Genomic DNA, 25,846 nt, shown 5'->3' with positions numbered 1-25,846 from the left:
CACCCAGAAAAACAGCTACATTCCTCCACAAATAAGTCCCCAATGAATACTTTAAATTTCCCGAACGGCATTAAGAACATTAAGAATCACCTAGCTTGTTGGAGACCCTAGGAACCTCAAACGTTAACCAATCCTGTGAACGGGTTGGGCAACTCAAGTGTCTTTACTTAAACAGAAAAGTTAGATAAGACGGAAGTTTATGGAGTAGGGCCTTGTCAGCAAAAAGGGAGCAATGTAGAGGTCTACGGGTCTTTAGCGAAGTCCAGCAAACCTTTTAATACAGGATGCAGTGATGAGAATCAAAACTGTCACCTGTAACAAAACTAAGGGCACTACAGTAGATGGCTTCCAAAGGTTTTAAGAGAATTATCAGCTTGACTTCGATAAATAATAATCACCATAATTAAGAACAGATAAAAGTTGACTGTTTAATCTGCTACCTACTGATTAGAGAAAGGCATGATCTGTTTCTGAAGAAAAAGGCAACTTTTAAATCTTAGCTTCTTTACCAGGTCATCTATGTTTTTTAAATCCATAAGTATTTATATGAAGGGAACACGCACAGACTGACACATTTTCAGGATGTCATCAACATAATTGGGTAAAAACATAGAATTATTATTTTTTTTTTTTTACAAGAGAGCCTTGTCTACATTACAATAAAAGCAGAATAATAAAACAGTATAATTCAGCAAACAATAAACCAAAGCAATCACATTCATCTACATAGAGGTCCTCAATCAACAAGGTCTGCCCTGAAAAAACATGACTTTTTGGCAGAAAAAGGAGACTTAAAATTAAATAAAATGTTATGTCACATGCTTCTTAAACAACAGGTGTAGACTAACAGTGAAATGCTTACTTACTTCCCAACAATGCAGAGAAAAAAACTAGAAATAATATAAAAATGATACACAATGAGTACATTTTACTCATTTAGCAGACGCTCTTATCCAGAAGTAATTAGGGTTAAGTGCCATGCTCAAGGTCACAGATATTTTTTTTCACCTAGTCAGCTTGGGGATACGAACCAGCAACCTTTCAATTAATGGCCCAACGCTCTTAACCGCTAGGCTACCTGCCGCTGGGCTACTGGCTACCTGCCACCTAGTAAGGATAACTTGGCTATATACACGGGGTACCAGTATTGAGTCGATGTGCAGGAGTACGAGATAATTGAGGTAGATATGTACATATACTGTAGGTAGGAATAAAGTGACTAAGCAACAGGATAGACAAACAGTAACAGCAGCGCATTTGAGTCAAAAGACTCATCAAATGCAGATAGTCCGGGTAGCTATTGGTTAACTATTTAGGAGTCTTTTGGTTTGAGGTAGAAGCTGTTCAGCGTCCTGTTGGTTCCAGACTCGGTGCATCTGTACCGCTTGCCGTGCGGTACCAGAGAGAACAGTATGACTTGGGTGGCTGGAGTCTTGGACCATTTTTATGGCCTTCCTCTGACACCGCCTGGTCTGGCTGGGACCTTGACCCCAGTGATGTAATGGGCCGTACGCACTATCCTCTGTAGCGCCTTGCTGTCGGATGCCAAGCATTTACCACACCAAGTGGTGATGCAGCCAATCAAGATGTTCTCAATGGTGCAGCTGTAGAACTTTTTGATATGGATGTGGGCGTGCTTGGCCCTCCTTTTCCTGTAGTCCACGATCAGATCCTTTGTCTTACTGGTATGTTGTGAGCCATGACCAGTCTTTCAAAGCATTTCATGGCTACAGATTTGAGTGCTGCAGGGCGATAGTCATTTAGACAGTTTTCCTTGGTGTTCTTGGGCACAGGGACTATGGTGGTCTGCTTGAAACATTTAGGTATCACAGACTGGGTCAGGTAGAGGTTGAAAATATCAGTGAAGACACTTGCCAGCTGGTCAGCGCATACTCTGAGTACACGTTCTGGTAATCCGTCAGGCCCTGCAGCCTTGTGAATGTTAACCTGTTTAATGGTCTTACATCGGCTACGGAGAGTGATCACACAATCGTCCGGAACAGCTGGTGCTCTAATGCATACTTCAGTGTTGCTAGCCTCAAAGCAAGCATACATGATACACGGTATTTAGTTTTAGATAGGTTTGCGTCACTGGCCAACTCACTGCTGGGTTTCCCTTTGTAATCTGTGATAGTTTGCAAGCCCTGCCACAACTGACGAGTGTCAGATCCGGTGCAGTAAGATTCAATCTTGGTCCTTTATTGACGCTGTGCCTGTCTGATGGTTCGTCATAAGGCGTAGTGGGATTTCTTATAAGCGCCCGGATTAGTTCCAGTTCCTTGAAAGCGGTAGGTGAAGCCTTTAGGTGCATCGATGGCATCGTCTCACAGTGACTGTATGTATATACCCCAACCAGAAGCTATAGATTATAGGCAACATCCGCACTGAGCTAAAGGGTAGAGCTGCCGCTTTCAAGGAGCGGTACTCTATCCCGGAAGCTTATAAGAAATCCCGCTATGCCCTCCGACGAACTAAGATTGAATCGTATTAGACCGGCTCCGACGCTCGTCGGATGTGGCAGGGCTTGCAAACTATTACAGACTACAAAGGGAAGCACAGCCGCTAGCTGTCCAGTGACACGAGCCTTCCAGACGAGCTAAATGCCTTCAATGCTCATTTCGAGGCAAGCAACACTGAGGCATGCATGAGAGCATCAGCTGTTCCGAACGACTGTGATCACGCTCTCCATAGCCGATGTGAGTAAGTATCACGTTCTAGGGAAGACCCAGATGCAGACAGTGTCGAAGTAACAACATTTTATAACTAGAACAGGGGGCAGGCAAAATGACAGGTCAAGGGCAGGCAGAGGACAGTAATCCTGGGTGGTGGGGCAAGGTACAGGACGGCAGGCAGGCAGGCAGGCTCAGGGTCAGGGCAGGCAGAATGGTCAAAACCGGGAAAACTAGAAAACAGGAACTATAAAAAAGACAGGAGCAAGGAGAAAAACGCTGGTAGGCTTGACGAACAAAACAAATTGGCAACAGACAGAGAACATAGGTATAAATACACAGGAGATAATGAGGGGAGATGGGAGACACCTGGTGGGGGGTGGAGACAAGCACAAACACAGTTGAAACAGATCAGGGTGTAACAGTAAGACCTTTAAAACAGGTCAACATTCACAAGGCCGCAGGGCCAGACGGATAACCAGGATTTATACTCCGAGCATGCGCTGACCAACTGGCAAGTGTTTTCACTGACATTTTCAATCTGTCCCTGACTGAGTCTGTAATACCAACATGTTTCAAGCAGACCACCATAGTCCCTGTGCCCAAGAACACTGAGGTAACCTGCCTAAATTACTACCGACCCGTAGCACTCACGTCTGCAGCCATGAAATGCTTTGAAAGGCTGGTCATGGCTCACATCAACACCATTATCTCAAAACCCCTAGACCTACTCCAATTTGCATACTGCCCCAACAGATCCACAGATGATGCAATCTCTATTGCACTCCACACTGCCCTTTCCCACCTGGACAAAAGGAATGCCTATGTGAGAACGCTATTCATTGACTACAGCTCAGTGTTCAACACCATAGTGCCCTCAAAGCTCAACACTAAGCTAAGGTACTGGGACGAAACACCTCCCTCTGCAACTGGATCCTGGACTTCCTGACAGGCCACCCCCAGGTGGTAAGGGTATGTAACAACACATCCGCCACGCTGATCCTCAACACGGGGGCCCTTCAAGGGTGTGTGCTCAGTCCCCTCCTGTACTCCTTGTACTCGCTGCATGGCCACGCATGACTCCAACACCATCAAGTTTGCAGACGACACAACAGTGGTAGGCCTGATCAACGATGACACGGAATATAGGAAGGAGGTCAGAGACCTGGCCGTGTGGTGCCAGGATAACAACCTCTCCCTCAGCATGATCAAGACAATGGAGATGATTATGGACAACAGGAAAAGGACCGAGCATGCACACATTCTCATCAACGGGGTTGTAGTGGAGCCGGTTGAGAGCTTCAAGTTCCTTGGTGTCCACATCACCAACAAACTAACATGGTCCAAGCCTAATCCCCCTCGGGAGACTGAAAAGATTTGGCATGGGTCCTCAGATCCTCAAAAAATTATACAGCTGCACCATCGATTGCATCCTGACTGGTTGCATCACTGCCTGGTATGGCAACTGCTCGGCTCCGAACGCAAGGCACTACAGAGGGTTGTGCGTACGGCCCAGTACATCACTGGGGCCAAGCTTCTTGCCATCCAGGACCTCTATACCAGGCGGTGTCAGAGGAAGGCCCTAAAAATTGTCAGACTCCAGCCACCCTGATCATAGACTGTTGTCTCTGCTACCGCATGGCAAGCGGTACCGGAGCGCCAAGTTTAGTTCCAAAAGGCTTTTTAAAAGCTTCTACCCCCAAGCCATAAGACTCCTGAATAGCTAATCAAATGGCTACCCAGACTATTGCCGTCCCCCCCCACCCCTTGATTGGGCCCAATTCTGCCGTTATAGGCCACTACACTAAGGCCTCTATGCTTAGCACTCAGCATTAAGGACATGGATTGGGGGTAAGGCCCTGCTTTAAACTAGCATTTTGTCCAGGGTGTACTTCTACACCAAGCTGCCTCACACTACAGAAACAGGAGATATATTCCTGCCCTATGGGCTGTTTTGGCTTGGACAAGGCTACTTCCACTAGGCTATTTGTTATGACAGGTTGCCTTTTTTGAGTGCACTGGGTGAGGTAAGAGCTGATACAGGTGCAGGTGTCCCAGACAAGGATAGAGAGAGAGACTTGAGGTTGCGTTTTAGAGTTTTAGCTCCCATTTATTTTCTCCCATTAAAAATCATCCATTTAATTCCATTGACTTATGTGCTAAAAATAAACAGTAAAACATTCACTTCAGCACATTTTACAACATAAATCCTTCTCATACACATAATGACACAATCTCAGAAAGCTGGTAGCCAAATGTCTCTATTGCCTCCTCACCATGATGTAGGATGACTGATCGCTTAAAATAACTTGTGGTGAGCAGTTTGGGCAGTCAAGGTAGAGGACCCCCATTTTGGGTTTGTCGGTGCTGACCATAAGGAGCCGGGTATGGCGCAGGGGAAATTGGGGTTTGGGTTTGAAACCCATTAGTCTGTGGACGAGGAGGTGGTTTCGGGGCAGGTGTAGGAAGAGGCCGATAAGGTGATGGTGAAGGAGATCGTGGTGATGGTGACTGATACTGTGATCCATCCGGATCTTGAACCTCCATCTCTGACTCATCTTGAACTCCTCCTGATCCGGACCTGGATCTTGAACCTGTGACTCCCCCTCTATCTCCTCACTGGAAGAGGAGAATGACAACATGACAGGTTGTGATGCTCTGCCTGCTCCTGTAAGCCCCTCCTCCCGCTGTTGAAGAGGGCCATGAGCTCTATGGTGGGGGTCAGGCACAACCCTTTGTGGTTGTTGCGCTGGATCAGGTTCACGGCTTTCCTGTTGGTTCATTTCTATGAAGGCTGCTATCATCCGAGCATCCTCCAGATCCCTTTCAGCTTGCAGTAGACGTCGCTGTCTTTCTAGACGTTTGGCTATGGTTTCACGTGCTTCAAAGGCTTGTCATGTTTGAGTGTCCAAATGCCTACACTCTTAATCAGCTTGAGTGTCCTCTATGATTTGGCGTTGACCTCTAGTTCAAGGAGCATCATACACTTCCTGAGAGCAGCAGCTTGAGTTACTCAGGGCCTCTGATGGGACTCCACCCCATGCACTCCCACAGCTCTGAGATGACTGGTATGAAGAGAGGCCCTCCATACTCATTGAATGAGATGATTTAGTGGATCTTAGAGATTTAACAGAACATTGCTCTGATCCCCCATTGTGCCTCTTCCATGAGGTGTCTTCCAGAGACTGGTGAAATAGCAGGCCTTCATGTGTTGGGGCATCCATCTGCTCTAAGGAAGAGTGCTCTAAGGAAGACCGTGTGGCCGCTGCCACTCTAACCTGGTGGTCCCAGCGCGCACGACCCACGTGGCGTTCCAGGTCTCCGGCAGCCTCTGGAACTGCCGGTCTGCGGCCAACAAGGCAGAGTTCATCTCAGCCGATGCTAACCTCCAGTCCCTCGACTTCTTGGCGCTGACGGAAACATGGATTACCACAGATAACACTGCTACTCCTACTGCTCTCTCCTCGTCTACCATCGTGTTCTCGCATACCCCGAGAGCATCTGGCCAGCGGGGTGGTGGCACTGGAATCCTCATCACTCCCAAGTGGACATTCTCTCTTTCTCCCCTGACCCATCTGTCTATGGCCTCCTTTGAATTCCATGCTGTCACAGTTACCAGCCCTTTCAAGCGTAACATCCTTATCATTTATCGCCCTCCAGGTTCCCTTGGAGAGTTCATCAATGAGCTTGACGCCTTGATAAGTTCCTTTCCTGAGGATGGCTCACCTCTCACAGTTCTGGGTGACTTTAACCTCCCCATGTCTACCTTTGACTCATTCCTCTCTGCCTCCTTCTTTCCACTCCTCTCCTCTTTTGACCTCACCCTCTCACCTTCCCCCCCCCCCCTACTCACAAGGCAGGCAATACGCTTGACCTCATCTTTACTAGATGCTGTTCTCCCACTAATCTCATTGCAACTCCCTTCCAAGTCTCCGACCACTACCTTGTATCCTTTTCCCTCTCGCTCTCATCCAACACTTCTCACTCTGCCCCTACTCGGATGGTATTGTGCCGTCGCAACCTTCGCTCTCTCTCTCCCGCTACTCTCTCCTCTTCCATCCTATCATCTCTTCCCTCTGCTCAAACCTGCTCAAACCTTCTCCAACCTATCTCCTGATTCTGCCTCCTCAACCCTCCTCTCCTCACTTTCTGCATCCTTTGACTCTCTATGTCCCCTATCGTCCAGGCCGGCTCGGTCCTCCCCTCCTGCTCCGTGGCTCGATGACTCATTTCGAGCTCACAGAACAGGGCTCCGGGCAGCCGAGCGGAAATGGAGGAAAACTCGCCTCCCTGCGGACCTGGCATCCTTTCACTCCCTCCTCTCTACATTTTCCTCTTCTGTCTCTGCTGCTAAAGCCACTTTCTACCACTCTAAATTCCAAGCATCTGCCTCTAACCCTAGGAAGCTCTTTGCCACCTTCTCCTCCCTCCTGAATCCTCCTCCCCCTCCCCCCCCTCCTCCCTCTCTGCGGATGACTTCGTCAACCATTTTGAAAAGAAGGTCGACGACATCCGATCCTCGTTTGCTAAGTCAAACGACACCGCTGGTCCTGCTCACACCGCCCTACCCTGTGCTCTGACCTCTTTCTCCCCTCTCTCTCCAGATGAAATCTCGCATCTTGTGACGGCCGGCCGCCCAACAACCTGCCCGCTTGACCCTATCCCCTCCTCTCTTCTCCAGACCATTTCCGGAGACCTTCTCCCTTACCTCACCTCGCTCATCAACTCATTCTTGACCGCTGGCTACGTCCCTTCCCGTCTTCAAGAGAGCGAGAGTTGCACCCCTTCTGAAAAAACCTACACTCGATCCCTCCGATGTCAACAACTACAGACCAGTATCCCTTCTTTCTTTTCTCTCCAAAACTCTTGAACGTGCCGTCCTTGGCCAGCTCTCCTGCTATCTCTCTCAGAATGACCTTCTTGATCCAAATCAGTCAGGTTTCAAGACTGGTCATTCAACTGAGACTGCTCTTCTCTGTGTCACGGAGGCTCTCCGCACTGCTAAAGCTAACTCTCTCTCCTCTGCTCTCATCCTTCTAGACCTATCTGCTTCCTTTGATACTGTGAACCATCAGATCCTCCTCTCCACCCTCTCCGAGTTGGGCATCTCCGGCGCGGCCCACGCTTGGATTGCATCCTACCTGACAGGTCGCTCCTACCAGGTGGCGTGGCGAGAATCTGTCTCCGCACCACGTGCTCTCACCACTGGTGTCCCCCAGGGCTCTGTTCTAAGCCCTCTCCTATTCTCGCTATACACCAAGTCACTTGGCTCTGTCATATCCTCACATGGTCTCTCCTATCATTGCTATGCAGATGACACACAATTAATCTTCTCCTTTCCCCCTTCTGATAACCAGGTGGCGAATCGCATCTCTGCATGTCTGGCAGACATATCAGTGTGGATGACGGATCACCACCTCAAGCTGAACCTCGGCAAGACGGAGCTGCTCTTCCTCCCGGGGAAGGACTGCCCGTTCCATGATCTCGCCATCACGGTTGACAACTCCACTGTGTCTCCTCCCAGAGTGCTAAGAACCTTGGCGTGACCCTGGACAACACCCTGTCGTTCTCCACTAACATCAAGGCGGTGACCCGATCCTGTAGGTTCATGCTCTACAACATTCGCAGAGTACGACCCTGCCTCACACAGGAAGTGGCGCAGGTCCTAATCCAGGCACTTGTCATCTCCCGTCTGGATTACTGCAACTCGCTGTTGGCTGGGATACCTGCCTGTGCCATTAAACCCCTACAATTCATCCAGAACGCCGCAGCCCGTCTGGTGTTCAACCTTCCCAAGTTCTCTCACATCACCCCGCTCCTCCGCTCTCTCCACTGGCTTCCAGTTGAAGCTCGCATCCGCTACAAGACCATGGTGCTTGCCTACGGAGCTGTGAGGGGAACGGCACCTCCGTACCTTCAGGCTCTGATCAGGCCCTACACCCAAACAAGGGCATTGCGTTCATCCACCTCTGGCCTGCTGGCCCCCCTACCTCTGAGGAAGCACAGTTCCCGCTCAGCCCAGTCAAAACTGTTCGCTGCTCTGGCACCCTTATGGTGGAACAAGCTCCCTCACGACGCCAGGACAGCGGAGTCAATCACCACCTTCCGGAGACACCTGAAACCCCACCTCTTTAAGGAATACCTGGGATAGAATATAGTAATCCTTCTAACCCCCCCCCCCCCCCAAAAAAAAAAGATATAGATGTACTATTGTAAAGTGGTTGTTCCACTGGATATCATAAGGTGAATGCACCAATTTGTAAGTCGCTCTGGATAAGAACGTCTGCTAAATGACTTAAATGTAAATGTAAATGAGAGTGTTGAGCCAGATAGCTGCTGTGGTTGTTTGGATAATCTCTTCTGAGATCGGTTATGTGGGGGTAAACCTCATTGTCTCTCAAATGGGTTGAGGGCTGTTTCCCCATCCAGCTCTTTCCACCCAAAACCGGCTCCTCTTTAGGCATAGCTCTTGCTGGATGTTTGTTTGCTGCACTTGACTGTGAGACAGTGAAGGTTCCACTTGCTTGCAGCTCACATGTGCAAGGCCTAGCTATGGGAGAGTCAGGTTGAGGTTTGCCATTGAGGTCCCCATCCATGGGAACACCTGTATCCCACTCCATATCCGGCCAAAGAACCACTTGTTATAGCAGCTTGCCTATTTTGAATGCACTGGGTGAGGTAGGAGCTGATTCAGGTGCAGGTGTCCCGGTTACAGGACAAGGATAGGGAGAGAGAATTTAGGTTGTGTTTGAACTCCCATTTATTTAATCCCTTTAAATCATCCACAGGGTATTGGACACACAGATAACATAAATAAAATTGATAATGCTGGAGAGGTTCTTTACAACTGCCTGGATTGTTTGTCACAGAACTAAAAGACAAAGGAACTCAGGTATTTAACAAGGGAAATTGGTTGAAGGTGTGCTCAGAGCATAGAGATGTATTGAGATCTCTAGTGCCCAAAAGCCTGTAAAACATGGGAAGCGCTATTTGAGGACTGATACGTAGTGATTTCTACACATCTCTATGGCTTAGAGGCACCTGCATTCAAAGGGACAGTTAACAAAAAGTGTGAGAAAAATTAGAGCCTTTTCCACACTATTAGTGCTAGATTCCTTGTTCTGTGCCACAAGACCAAGTGAACTGGTTGTATTGTGGACCATCACTGACCACGTCATCACCCTTCTATGGCACCTCTGGGACATTAAGCAACCTTCAACGCACCCAAATCCTGTGTGTGTGTGCGCGCCCGCTCACATGCATTTGTGCATGAATGCGTGAGTGATTGTGTGATAGTTAGAAAGGTCTGTTTTGTATCCATTCACTCCCCTCTTTCTATCTCACTGATAGCCGTCACTGATTGATGACAAATATTTACATTCAAGCAGCTGAAGATATGTGAAAAATGTCTGTTTAGTTCAGAGAGTTAGAGTATGTGTTGCAGATTCTATAATCTTCTCTTACTGCTCCAGTTGGTTCACTGTGCATGTTCAAAACTGTCACTGGAAATAAGACGTGTGTGTTCTATGCACTGTGTCTATAAATGGGTTATTACAGTATGTTGTGTGTATGGTGGATTTTCATGAAACTTGTGGAGTATTTATCACACATTATCATAAATCCTATTTTATTAATGTGTGCATAGAATGTATTGATTGATTAATTGTGTGTGTGTGTGTTCCAGTGGAGTGCAGTGATAATGTGTTTACGGAGCGGTCGGGGGTGCTTTCCAGTTCCGACTTCCCCAACCCCTACCCCAAAAGCTCTGACTGCCTGTACCACATTAAGCTGGAAGATGGATTCTTGCTCAGCCTGGAGTTCGACGACACCTTCGACATTGAGGACCACCCTGATGTCACCTGTCCCTACGACTATGTCAAGGTTTTTCTATTTATTTTGATTTGTATTCAACCTTTATTTAAAGGGAGTCATATTGAGACATGTCTTTTTTCCAAATGAGCCCAGTAGTACAAGAATACACATATTAAACATGAAATGTATCAATAAATAATAATAGTAATAACAATCAGACAGTTTCCCAATTTCCCACCCCAACAAGACAATAAAAGTTTTAAAATGCCCTTAAGTGACCAGAAGGCACTAGGAAATCTAATCTGTGTCCTGAAATTCGTTCCATGTATGTGGTGCGTAAAAACTAAAGGGCATTTTACCTAGATCAGTAGCAACAAAAGGAATATCAAGAATTAGCCATTCCTGGGAGTGAGTGAGGTATTTTGTTCTTCTGTATGTTAGAAGCCGTGTAAATGAACAGAAGGCAACGGATGTCTTCAAGTGGCCACACACCTCTCCAAAGTGTGCACAGTTCCTAAGTAATTTCAATACACTTTTATGACTCAAGGAAAGAGCTTTCAACTATTAGGTGCTTTTTTTGTGCTCTCTTGCTGTGCCGTTAAGGAACTGAAGCGAGGACACTTGTAGTGTGTTGTTTGGAACACAACCCTCCATCCCCACTGTTTTATTTTACACAATCCAAAAACGTTCCATTACAAATCGCAAACTGGCTCAGGTCGGCGTCATTTGAAATCTAACTTTATTGGCAACATGACTAGCTAAGTCAGGGATGGGCAACTGGTTGCCTGTGTAGGCCCGTGGATCAATTTCCCCAAATAAAAAAATAATAATATTGAAATAATGGAACTAAGTCGGGCTATCAACCTTCTGTTGAGAGTTAGCATAGTAGTTTAAAAAAAAAAAAATGTGGTTGTGCATCAGTCACTCAATTAGCCCATGTCAGCAAACATTTCTGAGACTGCTAAGTTATTCAACTGGCCAGCTATCTAAACTTGCATTAATCATGGTCAAATTACCCACCGGCGGGCCCCCATTTATTTTGTTTGTCACTCTCACTCAGGTATCTTATTAAAAACTGCTAATATTTATCTCCACCCTATGGCAAAACATGTAGAATTTCAGCAAGCTTCCTTTAAAACTGCAACATGTTCTCTACGCCTGATGGAAAAATGTGTAGAACTGCAGGAAATGAACTCTAAAACTTATTTACATTTTTTTTTTTAATTGCATAGGGCCCCCAAAAGGCTAGGGCTCTGACTGGGTATGGATGTGGGTACACAGACCAGTGAGCCACTGCAGCCCCTCATAATGAGTTCTGAGATTTGTTGGCCCCACCCCCATCCAAATTGCCCATCCCTGCTCTAAAACTTATTTTGTTTATCTTTGTGGTCAAGAGGAAAAATGTTTTGCTGGCAAGGTGATTTTGCTTAGGGCCCCCAAAAGGCTAGGGCCGGCTCTGACTGCATGTGTGGGTATGGATGTGGGTACGCAGACCCGCAAGCCATTGAGGCCCATAGTAATTTTTTGTGGTCCCCACCCCCTTCAAAGTTGCCCATTCCTGAGCTAAATATAAAATACAATCTTACTTTCACAAGGCGCTTCAGATAAATACACTTTTGGTAGTGCTTTTGGTGTGCCAAGAATGGAGTCTTCTACTGTTAATTTACTCCACCATAGTGGAGAACATTCTGTTCAGAACAACCTGGGGTTATGATGCAATGTCATCCCTGTAACTGTGAAATAGCGATCATGAATGTCGATAGGCCTACTGTAAATTACATGCGTTTTGTTATATGGAAAAGTAAAGAGCACTTTGGACTCAAAGCTGTATTTATTTTAATCCTTGACGTCTCATCTATCAGAACACACTTGCCCCTCACAGGTTAGCGTTTTTCGTCATAAATCTTGTGCTGGAGGCAGCTCTGCCTTGAAGGGAGAATTATGTGATTGATTGATTTAATAGGGAGGGCGGAGCTTCCATTTTAAACAGGCTGCATGCTCTGAGAGGACATTTGACCAGTCTGCTTTTACAGTGAGTGAGCATTTATAAGTGATTTATTGCATGATTATGGTTTTATAGATAATTGTATTTCTCATTTGAAAGTTGTTTCTATTCTAATCTCACAAATAAAGTGAACATTTTATATCTTGTTCACTAACTGTCCTGCCTAGCTGGTGGTGGTAAGATTTGTTAGCTAGCAAACTGGCTAGATGCTATTAGCAAAAAGTATTGTTGCTGTATTCTGATTATAGCAATCATTTTGCTAACATAGCCACATCATTAGCTAGCAATCTAGCAGGCTAATTGGGGAAACCACATTTAGCAAAGTTCTGTTTCGCAAGAAAAGGGTAACTACATTTTTAAAAATCAGACTATTAATTGCATTGTATAGATAGCATGAGCTAATAGCCCATGATGCCTTTCTGTCATAGTATCTTCCCTGGAAGCAGCACAGTTCATACCTTCTCTGTACATCTGCCCTCAGAGTAGCAAGAACATTGCTTACTCACCTCAACCTTACTCTCTCTCTGAGGTAGCAAAGCCAACAGTATCACTCATTCTGCCATAACTTTCTCCAATGCAGAACAACAATTGCATTACTCCTCTCCAAATTAATCTTCCTCTGAGGCAACAAAACAAAAAGTATTGTCTATTCTATAGCATAGCCTTCCTCAGAGGCAGCAGTGTTTTCAACGTAGCAATTCTACTCTAGTAACCTCATCTGAGGTAGCAATAACTGTACTAGATTACTTAAATTTTATTATCCTCCCTGGAGGCAGAAAAAAAGCCTAAGATGCCTTTCTGTCATAGTATCTTCCCTGGAGGCAGCAGCTACTTTTCCTGGGGTCCTGCAACATTAAGGCAGTTATATACAATTAAAAATATTACTTGACATTACATTTCATAACCCTTTTCACAACACATTAAGTGTGTGCCCTCAGGCCACTACTCTACTACCAAGTACTGTATCTACAATACAAAATCCATGTGTGTGTGTAGAGTGCGTGTGTTATCATCTGTGTGTGTCCACAGTCCCCGCTGTTCAATAAGGTGTATTTATTTGTATTTCTTTATCTGATTCTACTGCTTGCATCAGTTACCTGATGTGGAATAGAGTTCTATGTAGCCATGGCTCTATGTACAGTGAGGGAAAAAAGTATTTGATCCCCTGCTGATTTTGTACGTTTGCCCACTGACAAAGAAATGACCAGTCTATAATTTTAATGGTAGATTTATTTGAACAGTGAGAGACAGTATAACAACAACAAAATCCAGAAAAACGCATGTCAAAAATGTTATAAATTGATTTGCATTTTAATGAGGGAAATAAGTATTTGACCCCCTCTCAATTTGAAAGATTTCTGGCTCCCAGGTGTCTTTTATACAGTTAACGAGCTGAGATTAGGAGCACACTCTGTCCACATAAGCAATCAATCAATCAGATTCCAAACTCTCCACCATGGCCAAGACCAAAGAGCTCACCAAGGATGTCAGGGAAAAGATTGTAGACCTACACAAGGCTGGAATGGGCTACAAGACCATCGCCAAGCAGCTTGGTGAGAAGGTGACAACAGTTGGTGCGATTATTCGCAAATGGAAGAAACACAAAAGAACTGTCAATCTCCCTCGGCCTGGGGCTCCATGCAAGATCTCACCTCCTGGAGTTGCAATGATCATGAGAACGGTGAGGAATCAGCCCAGAACTACACGGGAGGATCTTGTCAATGATCTCAACGCAGCTGGGACTATAGTCACCAAGAAAACAATTGGTAACACACTACGCCGTGAAGGACTGAAATCCTGCAGCGCCCGCAAGGTCCCCTGCTCAAGAAAGCACATATACATGCCCGTCTGAAGTTTGCCAATGAACATCTGAATGATTCAGAGGACAACTGGGTGAAAGTGTTGTGGTCAGATGAGACCAAAATGGAGCTCTTTGGCATCAACTCAACTCGCCGTATTTGGAGGAGGAGGAATACTGCCTATGACCCCAAGAACACCATCCCCACCGTCAAACATGGAGGTGGAAACATTATGCTTTGGGGGTGTTTTTCTGCTAAGGGGACAGGACAACTTCACCGCATCAAAGGGACGATGGACGGGGCCATGTACCGTCAAATCTTTGGGGAGAACCTCCTTCCCTCAGCCAGGGCATTGAAAATGGGTCGTGGATGGGTATCCCAGCATGACAATGACCCAAAACACACGGCCAAGGCAACAAAGGAGTGGCTCAAGAAGAAGCACATTAAGGTCCTGAAGTGGCCTAGCCAGTCTCCAGACCTTAATCCCATAGAAAATCTGTGGAGGGAGCTGAAGGTTCGAGTTGCCAAACGTCAGCCTCGAAACCTTAATGACTTGGAGAAGATCTGCAAAGAGGAGTGGGACAAAATCCCTCCTGAGATATGTGCAAACCTGGTGGCCAACTACAAGAAACGTCTGACCTCTGTGATTGCCAACAAGGGTTTTGCCACCAAGTACTAAGTCATGTTTTGCAGAGGGGTCAAATACTTATTTCCCTCATTAAAATGCAAATCAATTTATAACATTTTTTACATGCGTTTTTCTGGATTATTTTGTTGTTATTCTGTCTCACTGTTCAAAAAACCTACCATTAAAATGATAGACGGATCATTTCTTTATCTGTGGGAAAACATACAAAATGAGCAGGGGATCAAATACTTTTTTCCCTCACTGTAGCACTGTGCGCCTCCCATAGTCGTCTGCTCTGGACTTTGTGATTGTGAAGAGACCTCTGGTGGCATGTCTTGTGGGGTATGCATGGGTGTCCAAGCTGTGTGCTAGTAGTTTAAACAGACCGTTTGGTGCATTCAGCATGTCAATACTTCTTACAAAACAACTGGTATGAAGTCAATCTCTCCTCTAGTTTGAGCCATGAGAGATTAACATGCAAATTATTAATGTTAGCTCTCCGTATACATTTAAGGGCCAGCTGTGCTGCCCTGTTCTGAACCACTTGTAATTTTCCTAGGTCCGTCTTTGTGTGCCCTCACCACACGACTGGACAGTAGTCCAGGTATGACAAAAATAAGGCCTGTAGGACCTGCTTTGTTGATAGTGTTAAGAATGCAGAGCAGTGCTTTATTATGGACAAACTTCTCCCCATCTTAGCTACTGTTGAGTCAACATGTTTTGATCATGACATTTTACAACCCAAGTTAAGATGACTGTCCCAAAATAAAGCGTTGCTCTGCCTTAACAGCACTATGAACAAGGCAGGTCCTACAGGCCCTCGTTTTGTCACACCTGGACTACCTCAAAGAGGAAAATTGCAATTGGCTCAGAACAGGGCAGCACGTCTGGCTCTTAGATGTACATTAATAATATACATGTCAATCTCTCCTGGCTCAAAGTGGAGGAGAGATCGACTTCATTGCTACTTGCATTTGTGAGAGGTATTGACATGTTGAATGCACCGAGCTGTCTGTTTGAACTACTGGCACACAGCTCAGACACCCATGCATACCCCACAAGAGATGCCACCAGGAAGGACTATGGGAGGCACACAGTACTACATAGAGCAATGACTACATGGAACTCTATTTCACATCAAGTAGCTCTTGCAAGCAGTAAAATTAGATAGAACAAACACCTTATGGGGCCTCCCGAGTGGCGCAGCGGTCTAAGTCACTGCATCGCAGTGCTTGAGGCGTCACTACAGACCCAGGTTCGATCCAAGTCTGTGTCACAAATGGTCGTGACCGGGAGTCCCATAGAGTGGTGCATAATTTACCCAGCTTTATCCGGGTTAGTGGAGGGTTTGGCTGGGGAAGCTTTACTTGACTCAACGTACTCCTAGCGACTCCTTGTGGCGGGAAGGGCGCCTGCAGGCTGACTTTGGTCGTCAACTGAAGTCTTTCTTCCGACACATTGATGCAGTTGGCTTCCGGGTTAAGCGGGTGGTTGTTAAGAAGAGCGGTAAGGCGGGTCATGTTTCAGAGGATGCATGACTTGACCTTCGCCTCTCCCGAGACTGTTGGGGAGTTGCAGCGATGAGACAAAATCGTAATTGAATCGCAATTGGATATCACAAAATTGTGGAGAAAAATACCTTGTGAAGCAACACAAACATAGGCACAGACACATGCATACAAACACATGATAACATACACACATGTACACATGGATTTTGTGTTGTAGATATGTGCACACACATAATGTGTTGTGAATATTGTAATGTTTTTAAAATGGTATAACTGCCTTTTTTTCTGGACCCCAGGAAGAGTAGCTGCTGCCTTGGCTTTTAGTTTTTGAAATATTTAAGACTAACTTTTTTCTTGACACCCATTCTGAAACTGACTGCAGCTCTTTGTTAAGTGGTTGTGCTCATGAGTAAGCAGGGGAAATGCCGGATGGGGGCTCTGCCCCCCATTAGACTCTGAGAGTTTTGTGTTTTTTTTTAATACCTGTAACTGCCATTTCCTGCAATTTAGAGCCAGGCTTATGAGAAATAAAGTTACAAAAAAAATAAAAAGACATAGTGTAACAGCCAGTCTACAAGGTGACGCAGCGCCCCTCTTACATTCTTTTTGGAGAACCTTGTTTTTATGTATTTTGTTTTCCAACAGGTGCCTAGCCCCCTCTCCGGAGTTTCCACAGCCCTTGAGGCCTCCCTTTCTGTTCTATTTTTGCTTTTTTTTAAGGGATATTGTACAGTCTTCAAATTTGGTATAATACTTTCAGTAGTAGGTTATTTCTGTTTTCTGTTACTCGTATCTGGCATCTACTTCTACGCCTCCCTATCTGCTAAACTTTGTAAGCATATTTGGGAATAACTTTGGAATATTCACTGGGATGCAACATTGTGTGTTCTGATTATTTGCCTGTTCTGAGAACTATTCCTGTTCTGATCGTTGCATTTCTAACTACATTTCCACTATTGAATAGGCAGAAGAAATCCCACACAGAGCTTTAGTGCAAGCCTTCAACAATCAATGTGGCAGATTATTTAAGGCTTGTTCTAAAGCTTTGTGTGGGATTGCGTCTGCCTGCTGTGTATTTCTCACTGCATTACCTTACCCAAACCAATCAGCTTCACTCTAATCACAAAAGCTGTGTTCGAATACTCATACTAACAGCACTAACCATACTATTTGTGACGTATGTAGTATGCTTATTGGTCTTAGTATGGATATAGTTAGTATGCCAATAGTTCCCGGATGTCGTACTAAATTTGCCAAAATTCGAAGTATACAAGCAGTGGACACTATTTCCGTGCTTTTAGGGCCCATAATGCAAAAAGGGCGTGGCTTCACAACATTTTCAGATTTAAGAAAATGGTGGTAAATATGCAGCCGAAGCCCAACGAGTGGATACAAATTCATTGCTTTAACTAATTATGACAAATGTTGAGCAATGTAATGAAGTAATGACTTTTCAAATAAGTTATGTTACACGTTATGTTGGCTGACAATTTATTAGCTACGCTATCCTTAAAAACCGCATACCATTACAGCAGCATGTACCGGTATGTTAGCTAGCTACCTAACGTTAGTTGGCTACTAATACAACGAACTTGCCAGTATATTAACTATATGCTATCTAACAAACTACCCAATGTTTATTGACTTGATTATTCACTTAATTCTTAGCTTAGCTAAGTGGTATAGTCATTGCGCGTTCTCAATGGACATTGTTAATTTGGGTGCTTTCATAAATTCACACTGGCTATCTACTCCAATTTCAGATCACTCTCATCTGAGTGTGCCAGAGCGCAGAATAACTGATAAATTGACGAATGCTCAACACCTGTTGAACATGGCCGATGTCAGTAAACATTGGCAAAAAAGCGTAATTAAATTGTTGCCAGTGGCACAGTTAGTCATCAACAGTATGGAAAACATGAAAACAGCCGAACCAGCTATGCTAGGGCGAGTAAAATGGTCAGAGTGAGGTGTTCTCTCATTTGTGTCTGGAAGTAGCTCGAAAGCTAGCCAACGTTAGCCAGTTAGCTTGGGTGCTTGACTGCTGTTGTAAGGTCAGAATGCTCGCATCTACCCTACTTCTCGGCCAGAGCATCCAGTGTTGACTCTGAATTTCCCCCGAGAGTGAAACACTATGAATTTCCGAACTAACGCTCTGAATTTACGAACGCCCAGAGCGCACTTTAAGCGCACTCTGGCACTCCAGATTGAATTTCCAAACACATCCGAAGTGTATAAAGAGGAGGAAGGGAAGCGCTACTAAGGTACACAATAGTAAATGTTGGTAGACAGAAGGTGCTCTTTGGTAAAAGGGGTGAGTTGGTCATCAAAAAGAAAGGAGGACCAAGGCACTCTTCATATAATTGATTAAAATGCCTTTATTAGTATGGCATGTTCAATAGAAACAATGTTCCGACACGTTTCGGCTGCATGTTCTTTGTCAGGGAGTACAAAGAAATAATACAATGTTCTCTTTTTAACAGCTTTTCCAATTAACCCTAATTTGAAGAGGGAGTGGTTAAAATTGATTGGACACACCCAGTAAGCAATACTGTACACACTTTAAAGTGAAGTAGCTATGTTATCATAAAAATGTAACTCCAAGCTAGAAGTATCAGAACACTTAGAAAGGTAGTTCTAACCTTAAATATGGCTGGGAGAAGTGTCAAGAATAAGAAAGCAATATATTCCATAGTACACTAGAACACAGCAAAACATGAACAACAAGAGTCTAAGCATAGCTGAGGGCAATTGAGCAAAATGTCCAATAGATGACAGCAAATGGACCCATCACAACCCTACAGGAAGGGTGAGAAATCCATATCTTCATTTAAACCTGGGTATTTAGTGGCCTGTAGTTTGTAAATCCCAAAACTTTCCCTTTGGTTTAACTGTTTAAGACGGTCCCCTTTTCTAATAGAGGCCGGGATATGATCAATACCCATAGCTTGTAGGGAGGCAGGGTTGCCATGGTGTAAGGACTTGTAGTGCCTTGCCATGGGGTAGTCTTCATTGCCTACCCGTATGGCGTACTTGTGTTCCGCTTGGCGATCTTGAAGGCGTCTCTGGAATATATTGCTTTATATTGCCAAATCAGTTATAGCCTTATAGCTAACTAACATTGAACCTGGTATGTTAGCTTTAGCTACCTGCAGATTCGTACTACAGCTATGACAATGATTGTATTGGTAGTAGTATGAGTTGGGATTATGCCAGTTCATTGTTGAGCTAACTAGCTACCTAGCTAGCTACAAGGCTAAACAAAGTCTCAATAAGCATATATACATGCCCGTCTGAAGTTTGCCAATGAACATTTGAATGATTCAGAGGACAACTGGTGAAAGTGTTGTGGTCAGATGAGACCAAAATGGAGCTCTTTGGCATCAACTCAACTCGTGTTTGGAGGAGGAATGCTGCCTATGACCCCAAGAACACCATCTCCACCGTCAAACATTGAGGTGGAAACATTATGCTTTGGGGGTGTTTTTCTGCTAAGGGGACAGGACAACTTCACCGCATCATTTGACGGGGCCATGTACTGTCAAATCTTGGGTGAGAACCTCCTTCCCTCAGCCAGGGCATTGAAAATGGGTCGTGGATGGGTATTCCAGTATGACAATGACCCAAAACACACGGCCAAGGCAACAAAGGAGTGGCTCAAGAAGAAGCACATTAAGGTCCTGGAGTGGCCTAGCCAGTCTCCAGACCTTAATCCCATAGAAAATCTGTGGTGGGAGCTGAAGGTTCGAGTTGCCAAACGTCAGCCTCGAAACCTTAATGACTTGGAGAAGATCTACAAAGAGGAGTGGGACAAAATCCCTCCTGAGATGTGTGCCAACTTGGTGGCCAACTACAAAAAACATCTGACCTCTGTGATTGCCAACAAGGGTTTTGCCACCAAGTACTAACTCATGTTTTGCAGAGGGGTCAAATACCTATTTCCCTCTTTAAAATGCTAATCAATTTCTAATATTTTTGACATGCGTTTTTCTGGATTTTTTTTTGTTATTCTGTCTGTCACTGTTCATATAAACCTACCATTAAAATGATAGACTGATCATTTCTTTGTAAGTGGTCAAATGTACACAATCAGCAAGGGATCAAATACTTTTTCCCCCCACTGTATGTAAACTTCTGACTTCAACTGTGTGTATATATATATATATATATATATATATACTATAAGTTTGGGGTCACTTTTTTTTTTGTCCATTTAAAATAACATCAAATTGATCAGAAATACAGTGTAGACATTTTTAGTGTTCTAAATTACTATTGTAGCTGGAAATGGCAGATTTAGTTTGATAGCATATCTATATACGGTTGTTCCTCCTTTTAAAAGTTGTGAGCTTACACCGCAGGACAGAGGTGCCCAGTGTCACAGCTTCATTGCTCCAGACCACCACAAGGGGGTGATTTGCAATTCATATATAGAGTAAAAAAACTATGCATATCTAACTCCCTTCATCTGCATTAATCTGAGGACACGGGATAGTATTTCAATGAAATACTTCATTTCAACCAGTGGAGAATGTGAAAAGCTTTATTGAAATAAGTTCATTATCCAGGTGTTATGAATACATAAATGCATTATAATTATGATAATTGTAATATTATAAATACAAGTTCAATCTGTACTTCAATGCACATATGGTGTGCATTATAAAACGAGGAAGAAAGACGAGGTGGGGAGAGAGGTGTAGAAGACAGAAAGGGAAAGAAGTAAGAACAGTGGCAGACGGCATTGTCACATACTTCGTCGTCTGAGGAGGAAGAATCATCGGACCAAAATGCAGCGGATAAAGTGTTTATCTTCGTATTTATTAAAGAACCACACTTAAACACAAAAACAGTCCCGTAAGGTGCACTGACTATACAAGGAAACAACTACCCACAAAACCCATGAAGGAAAACCCCTACTTAAATATGATCTCTAATCAGAGGCAACGAGGATCAGCTGCCTCCAATTAGAGATCAACCCAAACATACACAACATAGAAATAGAACTAGAAAGGAAAACATAGAAATAGATAACATAGATCAATCCCAAAACAAACACCACCCTGCCACACTATAATAACAAAATAACTTCTTTACTGGTCAGGACGTGACAGGCATATAACTCATGAATTACAGTGCTACCCTAATATTCCCTCAGTTCATCACAATTGCGGTGTCTCCTAACCAGCCTTGGGCCCCCAGTTGGCCCGAAGGTTATCTTAAGAGCGGGTGAGGTGTCGATGACGGGACTGGCTTCCTCTCTCACTCACATCAAAACATACCTTTAGACGACAGAGCATGATTAAGCCTTGTTTTTTTTATTCTAACACAGTCAGTCATTTTAAATCAGGAGGTGTAATGCAAAACTGACCTTGGATCATTAACTCTGGGACTACTACATCTCTGTCTGTATTTCAATGTAAAGCATCTCTTTAATAATACTTCCTGTTGACCCGACCAAGTGACATCTCACCTATGATCATGCTGTGCCCTCTGTGTCAGCCAGTTCAGATGTGGGAGGGGTTCACCAAAACAGCTGATATAACTTAGAGGATTTAGGGAGAAGGGTGAGAGGGATGAAGTGAAGAAGAGAGACTGTTATTGTGTGTGTGTGGTCTCACCTGGTGTCCACACTAAGTGGCTACAGAGTACTTTATGCTGAAAAACAGACACATGAGGACAAACAATAGAAGATACTGTATGTGACGCAGACACCTATCGGAGTGTACCTGAAACATTTTAATATAGAGGGCTATCTGTCTCACCACTTGGTTATTGCAAGGCTAACCCCTAGGTAAATCATGACTTGACAGCAACAGATAAACAGCCATTTTCACTGGACTATGTGGTGTAAATTAGTAACAGTAATTTAGCAGCTGACATCTGAATTTTTTTTTTTTATTAATGCATGTGAGACAGGTTCCATGTAAAACAAGACAGGCATAGATGGAGAAAAAGAACACAGAACAGTTTAATTACCTCTGGTTATGGACACTTGCCAGCAATAAAGTTTCCACGGCCTGTTCCTGGGACAGTGAACACCTGGCAATATCTATATTTTCGACCCCTTGGTCAGCTCGCTCTCTGAAAGTAAAGAAAACAGCTTTTTTTTTTTATAGATATGAAAACAATAACTGAGATTTAACCGTTCAATCTAAAGCAGCAGATGTCATTTTTAGGATACGTCAATACCAGGGGCGAAAATCTGATATCAACTTTGGAGGGGACAATTACATGACATTTTCTCAAGAGCAATTCCTGAGGGGGACACCAAAAGTAGTGCTGTAACACATAGCCTACATTATAATATGGTAAATGTATATTGAGGAACCAAAGAAATAAGGTGTGTGCCGTACTCCTAACTACCGGTACCCAAAACTACACAACTAATCACAACAGCAATACCATTGCCTTTAACAAATCTTAGTTCAGTCACCAGTTTAAGTTGAGAGTGGGGGTATCCATGGAATTTTCCAATTATGTTCCTATTTTACAAGTAAAAAAAATTGAGAACCTTTCATAACGTTGCCAAACAATGACTCAACAAACTTACCTGAGACTCCCTGTCTCTGCCAGTCTGTCCCTGCATATCTGTCCCCAACTCTGCTGTCTGTGTGCCATCTGTTGCCTGCTCTGCCTAATGACATCATTGTGAAACATTTCCATTAGAATTTCATTTCTTTCTTATGAACATTTTATCAACTAGTCTTTGAGATATTAGGCTACTAGGGTTCTTACTTTGCGTTTTGGTGTACTGAAAAATACTCTGATGTCCGTCTTTTATTTTTCTGCCATTTTTCTACATGGCTGGCTGGCTACACACACACCAGGGTGTAGGTTATTTACAGTAGGAGATGGGCTTCTATCATCTTATCTTTTATCATTCTATTTGGGCTTCGATCTAAAAGGTAGCTAGCAAATGTGAAACGGATTAAAATGACAAGAGTTGACAGCTGTATGAGTTCACCATTTACACAACATATGCTGCAACCTTTTGTAATTTTAATAGTTTGTTTCATATTGGCTGGCTTCCAACAATAGCTGAATTTGCAAAGCTAGCGAGCACCAATTCCGTTTCAGTGGTGTTTGCTATAATCTTTGCTACCCGGGTTAAATAAAGGTGAAATAAAATAAATAAATAAAAGTTCCCTTGCGACAATTTAGCTTTTGCACGAGACCATTAAATTTATTTAAGACAATGGTAGAAGAGAGTGTAGTTCTGTTCAGTTTGGACTTCAGTTTATCGCTAACCTTATCACAGGGACTTTGAAGCACTAACTTACATCATCTGCATGCTGATCTTGGAATAAATTGACGATAGCAAAGATTCCATCTTTGAGGAGGCCACATAAATTGAATAATTACTAGCTAGCTTGATAGTTAATATTTGCCCGCTAGCTCTGCATATTCAGCTAGTGTGTGCACGCGATTGACTGGATTAACCTCACGTCAGTTACGTTCATTGAGTGCCTTTCAGACAGTGGATACCACCCCTCTGTTACCTTGCCAACTAAGGAACTGGCAGTGGATCAAACCATTGTGGCAAAGGGTGGGGGGGGGTCGCAATCTTTTGAAACTTAAAAACGCGCTATTAAGTGTCTATAATCAGCACAATTGCTTTCATTGCGTATTATTAATATTATTTAAATTACATAGTTATGTTTCAGTGATATATTGGGGGGGACAAATCATATTTTTCCCAGGATGGGGGGGTCGTGTCCCCTCCGGGATTTCCGCCCCTGGTCAATACAGCCCAGTGCTGGTTACCTGAGATGTCATCTTCGTAGGGATCCGCTTTGACTTCCTTTGTGTTGGAAAAAAAGTTGCTTTCAGAACAATTATTTTTGATAGAAAATAAAAAAAGGTTTTGCTCTCGACAGAAAGACACATGTACCTCCATAGCATATAACAATTTGCCTGTGAATAACCATACCTTCATACGAACGTGCTACTGTATGCAGAATTCTTGACGCACAACCGAAGCTGCTGCCATATCCTGCCAGCACGCCCACTCAGGAGCAGAATGATGACGCGTGGAAGAGGGAATAGAATGAGATGGGAACAGCAATTTGTTGCAAATTGGGGAGGAGGGCTAATAGCTGAACAATAGACAATTCAACCTTTACTAAAGAATAGTCTAATAGCCGAGCTAGGTGTGAAAAAAAAACTCCTATCACAGACCAGATTTGCCCTGATGACCAAGGGGTAGCTTGCTACTCAATGTAATAAAGTAATGACTTTTCAAATAAGTTACCTTAACCTTACACATTTTGTTGACTGACAATTTGTTAGCTATGCTGTCCTTGCGAACCACATAGCACATCATTACAGCAGTATGTATAACTACTAACGTCATTCCAAACGTTAGTAGTTATACATCAAACTTGCCAGTAAATTAACTATAGGCTATCTAACTACCCAACGTTTATTGACTTGATTATTCTCGTCATTCTTAGTTTAGCTAAATGGTATAGTCGTGCTTTCTCAATGGACATTCGGGTGCTTTCGTAAATTCGCTCTGGCTGTCTACACGCTGGACAATAGAACGAGTCAAAACGGCTGAAGAACATTGGCTAAACTGGAACACTAGCGCGAGCCCATAGCAAATGAATGGAATCGAACTTTCGCATGAGCCTGTTTTGACTGGAGTGATGCTTAGAATTACATAAAAAAATTTATCCCTTTATATTTTACCACTACAATCTGTTCGTCGGACGAAACTGGAAAAAAAACAACTCATGTAGAAGGTAAACATCTGCACCTCAATGGTGTCAACTGTTCTTATGTCTGCGTAATGAAAAAGTAGGGAAAAAATAAAAACATTTACTATTTCTGGTCTAGCGATCTATGACAAACGAGCTCGCTGCCCAGGCTTATATAATTACAAAGAGGATATTCTCCTAATTTAAAATGGTGCCCGTGTAACAGTTTTGCTTCCGTCCCTTCTACTCGCCCCTACCTTCTACTCGCCCCTACCCATCGCTCCACAAAAGCCACGGCCCTTGCAGTGCAAGGGGAACAACTACTTCCAGGTCTCAGAGCGTGTGACGCCACCGACAAACGCTATTAGTGCGCACCCCCATTTCACACCGGTTACACCCGACTTGAAAAAAATCGAAATATAGTCTTTGGGAGATATTTGGCGAAATAGACAGACATGCTGGGAAATATGATCATATTATGAAACTGGGCTCCACAGTGGATGTAGAAAGTAAACATCCGCACCTCGATGGTGTCAACTGTGCTTATGTCTGCGTAATGAAAAAGTAGGGAAAAAATAAAAACTTCGGACTATTTATGGTCTAGCGATCGATGAGCGAGTGACGTCACCGATTGAAACGCTATAATATTAATCAAATTAATTAATCCACATTTCTTAATCAATCCCATATACTATGTTATTACAAAAAAGGTTTGACTTC

The 25,846-nt window shown here is 43.9% G+C and overlaps 1 protein-coding gene and 1 long non-coding RNA gene across 5 annotated transcripts in view; one reads left to right on the top strand and one right to left on the bottom strand.

Annotated features, from left to right (window-relative positions):
* The window catches only part of masp1 (MBL associated serine protease 1), an 84,351-nt gene that overhangs the window by 17,218 nt on the left and 41,287 nt on the right, over positions 1 to 25,846 (top strand). For all 4 annotated transcript variants that reach the window (XM_014213412.2, XM_045724298.1, XM_014213411.2 and 1 more), the window contains one exon: positions 10,354 to 10,550. In XM_014213412.2, coding sequence (XP_014068887.1) covers positions 10,354 to 10,550 — 197 coding nt within the window. The remainder of the gene's footprint in view (positions 1 to 10,353; positions 10,551 to 25,846) is intronic.
* LOC123744699 (uncharacterized) lies at positions 21,682 to 24,581 on the bottom strand. Its single transcript, XR_006771104.1, has 4 exons — positions 24,358 to 24,581; positions 24,192 to 24,228; positions 22,404 to 22,508; positions 21,682 to 21,969 (listed from the first exon to the last, which is right to left on the bottom strand). It is a non-coding gene; the product is annotated as an uncharacterized lncRNA (long non-coding RNA).

The sequence above is a fragment of the Salmo salar genome, chromosome ssa09, assembly GCF_905237065.1.
Source record: "Salmo salar chromosome ssa09, Ssal_v3.1, whole genome shotgun sequence".
Lineage (NCBI taxonomy): Eukaryota > Metazoa > Chordata > Actinopteri > Salmoniformes > Salmonidae > Salmo > Salmo salar.
This window is presented reverse-complemented; position numbering and strand designations above follow the sequence as displayed.